This window comes from Hydra vulgaris, chromosome 12 (assembly GCF_038396675.1).
Source record: "Hydra vulgaris chromosome 12, alternate assembly HydraT2T_AEP".
Taxonomy (NCBI): Eukaryota; Metazoa; Cnidaria; class Hydrozoa; order Anthoathecata; family Hydridae; genus Hydra; species Hydra vulgaris.
The window spans coordinates 58,607,501-58,613,070 of record NC_088931.1 but is presented as its reverse complement, the minus strand read 5'-3'; the positions used below and the strand labels follow the sequence as shown (position 1 = coordinate 58,613,070).

General features: G+C 26.1%; 1 protein-coding gene across 1 annotated transcript; it reads left to right on the top strand.

Annotated features, from left to right (window-relative positions):
• The first annotated feature begins 1,338 nt into the window (after nucleotides 1-1,338).
• On the top strand, nucleotides 1,339-3,297 carry LOC105846790 (heme transporter FLVCR2). Its single transcript, XM_065813877.1, has one exon. It carries the CDS (start codon nucleotides 1,508-1,510, stop codon nucleotides 2,876-2,878), a length of 1,371 nt encoding a protein of 456 aa, XP_065669949.1. The 5' UTR covers nucleotides 1,339-1,507; the 3' UTR covers nucleotides 2,879-3,297.
• Nucleotides 3,298-5,570: the final 2,273 nt, after the last annotated feature.

Here is a 5,570-nt window from a genome sequence, read left to right as displayed (position 1 = left end):
AATGCCATATTCAAAAATACATTGTTCAAGATTAATACAAAGCTTTTTTGAGATAAAAACAAGCTATCTCAGGATATGGGATACAAAGTCTCTTTTTCGGTAGTGGACTATACAAAACATCAAGAATACAATTTAAAAAAAGAAACGAACGGATTACACCCAAAATCTAATAGAACTTATAGTATTGACTCAAAAGATCAATTTTTAATTTTAAGGTGATTTAAAAGAGATGTTTAAATTTAGGCCGATTATTGATCAGTATCATTATGAAGCAATTCTTATATAAAAAAGTATTATAATTATTTATCCTTTGTACAGTATTCTTTAGTAAAAAGTGTTTCTACTTATGTAGTTTTACTGTGTTTCAGTTTTCAAAAATTTGGAATCCACAAAAATTAGTATGGGATATATGAAAACGATTGAGAACAGTATGGCTCTAATGGAGTTTGGAATCTTGTTGCTCTCATATTATCAACGTATGAAAGCAACAAAGTTTCAACCAACAACTACACATATTTTTTTGACGCTGTTAATTTTTATACAAAGCTTTTTAATTAAAAAATGGTTAACTATCCTCATTTAAACAAAGAAAAAGTACTTTTGAATCTGAAATTATGAATTAAAACGAAATGATAATAATTTGAAACTTTAAAGCCCATTATCTCGGTTTCATGTTGGTGTTTGTTGGAACCTTTCGGTTCTTGGGTTGCGATAGTTTAGTGTTGTATGTAGTGTAGTGTGGTTGACATAACGTCAATGCAGTGCAGTGTGGTTGACATAACGTCAAAAGAAGTAAATTTTTTTGAGTTTTTGAAAACCTATATGAAAACAATTGTAAGAATTAACATTTCACAGACTATGATACTGACATAGGTAATTTAACTTTAAATAAAAAGTATTGAATGTATGTGAACAATAAAAAAGTTACGATGGCTAAAAAAATACTATTTTTAAACAAACAAAAAATTTGCACATCTATGTTAATCTTGGAAAATTTAAATCAGATTCGACACTAATTTTTCATTTTAAAATTATAAATTTCAAAAAAACTAAATTTTTTACTTTCTTGAAATGGATAAGCTTAAGAGTATCGAATCGCAGCAATATTTTAAATAAGATCATAAAGAAAACTGCTTGTGGAATCAATCAGAGAGTTTTTTTATGGTAACATTTGGTTTATAATTTATAAATTTGTTTTTTATAATCAAAAACTTTTCTTTTGATTTTTTAATATTGATTTTATTATTAATTTTATTATTACTTTTTAATAAAACGCAGAATTACGAAATCATTATTTTTCGATACTGATACAAATATTAACAATAACTTTATCAATCTGCGTTTTTATCTTTTTTCAAATCATCTTATTTTGAATCATTCGAAAAACGTTAAAGTTAAACTGGTCTGAATTTGTTAAATAAAAAATATTTGTAAATAAGTCATCTTAAAAGAAGTTAAAAGCAGTTATTTTTGATAATCATTAGGCCATTAACTACTCCAAGAAAAAATGAGCATTAATGGTGACATTGAGGTTTTAATCACTGGTTCAAATGAAAGTATTCTGGTTATTAAAACATGTACTTGGCGCTGGTTGATATTAACATTATATAGTATTACAGCATTTTCAAATACATTAGTATGGTTAAGTTTATTTACAATTACTGATATAATTTGTGCTTTTTACCAAATCGATCAAGAAATATTTTTGTGGTCATCTAATGCTTTTACTCTAATGCAAGTTTTTTTAGCAGTACCAGCATCACTTTTGCCTTCTAGAGTCGGTTTACGTTGTACAATGGTTTTGGCATCATCTGTTAATGCAATTGGGGCAATTTTTCTAATAGGAGGAACTAATCGAAATGGTTTTCCATACTTTATCACTGGTCAAGCCATAATAGCTATAGGTGCAAGTATATTACCACAGTTAGCACCTGAAGTTTCTGCTGTTTGGTTTAGTGAGCGTGAGCAAGCTATAAGTACTAGTCTTGGTGTAATTCTTGGAAATGCTGGTGCTGCAGTCGGATTTTTACAACCTGCATTACTACTAAAAAATGTGAATCCAGCTACTGATATGTTTTTTATAAACAAAAAAATCAAACAGTTAGTTTATTCACAAGCAGCTATATGCTGCTTTCTTTTTTTTTTAATAATGATGTTTTTTAAAGATAAACCAAAAAACCCTCCATCAAGATCTGAAGCTAAGAGAATAACTGCTGATAAATTAACAATAAAAATGTTAAAAGAACAATACAAAGTACTTTTTAAAGATAAAAACTATCATCTATGTGGAAATTCATATGCACTAAACAGTGTTTTACTTATAGCCATACCAGTGTTTGTTAATGAAATTATATCTTGGAAATTTCAAAATCAATATATTGCAATAGGATGGTTAGGATTTGGAGGAATTCTCATCGGTATATTAGGAAGTATTGTGTTTGGTATAATACTTGATAAAACTCAAGCATATAAAAAAGTGTCAATATTTTTAGCAACAGCAAGTTTATTGTTTTGGGTAGCTTTTACGGAATCGTTAGTCCAATACAACAGTATAGTAATAACTTTTACATTATTTATAATTAGCACTTTTTTTTTTATTCCCTTTGGGCCAATGTTAGTTGCACTCATAGCAGAAATTACTTATCCAATATCAGAAAGCTCTTCATATGTGTTTCCAATTACGTTAGGACGTTTTTACAGTATTCCTTTTGTGTTTTATTGTGGATGGCTTGTTAAAGATAAAAAGGTGCATATTGTTTGTTTAAGCATTGCTTTTCTTCTTCTTATTTGTTTAATTTTAAACGTATTTGTAAAAGTTGAACAAAAAAGAAAGAAAGCAGATAGAAGCCAAACAGTAATAAGTACTTTTGAAACCTAATTTATTAATGTTATTACATGTTTTTTTTATTTTAATATATATAAGAAACTAGGCAAATGGGCTACTACTAAGAAAGAAAGTACTAGAAAGTTTCTTATTTTAAGGATTACTTTCCTATTTTTATTTTAAAAGTTTCTTAAGAGTTTCTTAAGTTTGTTATTGTTCATTTGCAGTCATATGGAGTTCCGTTTGATTGCCTGTGCGAATTAAATACTCATTTAAACTGTTGTTCCATTGTAAATAATGCTTTTTAACTTTGTGTTATGTTGATGCAATATGAAGGTGAAAAACTAGGAGATATTTCTGAAACTCTTAAAATAATTTTATTATTGAAAAGCACTAAAAGTTTCATAAGATTCATCAGGGGCTTCTAGTATTTGTTTCTAGTATTAGTATTTGTATAAGTTTCTTATAAATTTTTAATTAAAAAAAACAAAAAAATGTGCAATTACAATCTGTAAATACATTATTCTTGAATAGTCTATGTGGAACATATTTTATATAAATATATGTATATAGTTTATTGGTTTGTTTAATTAAACAAATTATTTTATCATGTTTGTTTTTTTCAAATTTTTTTATCAATTAGTTTTTTATTCAAAGATTAATATTTAAAAATTAATATTACATATTATTATAGCAGCTCTTTGCATATTGTGTTTGGTTGTTTGGTATTTTTTATACAAGATTTTATTTAAAACACCTTCAACATTAAATATAGTTGTGCATAGCTTGGATAGAAAATGTTCTAAACCCAGTCTTTTTTTTGAATTGTTATTTTTTAGAATTGATGATATTAAAAATAAGTTTTCTAGGTATTTGTAATATATTGTATGTTACTAAAATATTTATTTATTTTATTATTTCAAAACTGTAAAAATGAAGTGCCAACTTAGGATCCAAAGATTACCTCTAATAAATTAAATTTATACTTTTTTTTCTTGTTGTAAGAAGTGTCTCAGAGTATTTTTTAGTTTTTAAAAACTGCCTTTAAGAATTTTTTAATTTTTTATATAAAAGAGTGTCTTTGGGTATTCAGAAGTTGTATTATGGTTTAAGTATGAGTATAATTTTATGGTATGAGTCAGTATTTTTTTAAAAAGTCTGTAACATCATGTTAGTAAATCAAATAAAACAAAATAGTCTGAATGTTTCTTGAAACAGTAAATATTTAAACTAGATATATAAATCCTTGAAGCTTAGTAAATTTTTTGTTTGTATAAACGTGAAGAGGTTGTTCATTCAATAACTAATCTACTTTAAAAAAATTATTTCAATGTTGTTTTTTTTGTTTAAATCTTAAACAAGATATATTCTAATTTATAAGTATAGTTATTTTAAGTTTTAATAAATTAGAGATAGTTAGCTTGTATTTCTTTATGTTATTTATTCTTGGTGATGATATGAATAAACAATAGTTTAAAAAAAAAATACTTATCAGAATTTTTATTTTTCGATGAATATTTTATTTCTCAATAAATAAAAGATCAACTATTTCTTCCAGTCATTTCTGCTTATTGGTCATAGTTCAATAAATAAAACAAAAATTTTTTAAGAAAATACTTATTAGGTTTTTTTAAATTTAAAAAATTATAGTTGCGCGATATTGGGAAAAAGAAGAAAAACAGTTTTCTAGCGAGCAGTATCTATTTATCATAATTAGTCATCAATAACTAAATAAAATTCTCTTCTTTTTCCTTTTCTTTTTGTTTGTATACTTAACGGGTACATACTCATTATCATTAGTAATACCTCTCTAGTTAGTACTTCATCTTCAAACACTTTTCTCAACTAGATGTGCTTGTTTTTACAAAAAGTGCAGCCAGTATCTTCAGCCCTCTATTTGGAATAAGTAAAATGCGGCATTTTGTGTCATGTTCTCGTGTTTCGAAGAACTCACCTTAATCTATCGATATTGACAAAAGCAAGATATTTCTATGATAAATAACCAATGACTGCTAGCGTTAAAGTCGCTTAAGTTAATTTTAAAGACGAAAGAGTCATTTTTATGCCATCGTAATGTACCTACAAGTCTTGCAAAAGTTTTGGTTTTCAGTGTATCCTGTAGACAAAATTCACGAGAGACATCTAATTTCAAAACAAATTATTGTACAAGTAGCCTTGATTTTTCTAATCTTATGCAAACTCGATATATTTACCTTTTACTAATAAAAATGGTCACTACTTTGGATTAGTCTTTATGACTACTTATGACTGTTCCTATGCTAAGCCATCAATATCTTCGGTTATAAGAGCATTGTCTAACAAAATATAGCATGAAATTTAAACTAAAAAAATTAATAAATAAAAAAATAATGAGTAATTTAAAGCTAATAAACTTTCTTTAAGCATGATTAAAACCAAACATATTCTATTTCATAAATTCTCCCAGCCGGCATTTGGTCCTAAAAAGACGTCTTATGAACGTTCAAAAAACGTCTTTTTACGGCTTGGCTGATAACTTTAGTTCTTCAACTAACCATTAACTTCATTTATATAAAAAAATTCAATTCAATAAAAATCCGAGAAATCATTTTCGATTGACTCTTTAAAAAAAAAACCAAATTGAATAACACTGGCTTTTCCATTTTATTCTAAAGACCACAAGTATAAAATTTACTTCTTAAATAGGAAATAAAAGATATTACTTCGCTTAATACTTTTAAACAGTAATTATTTAACTGACATCAAC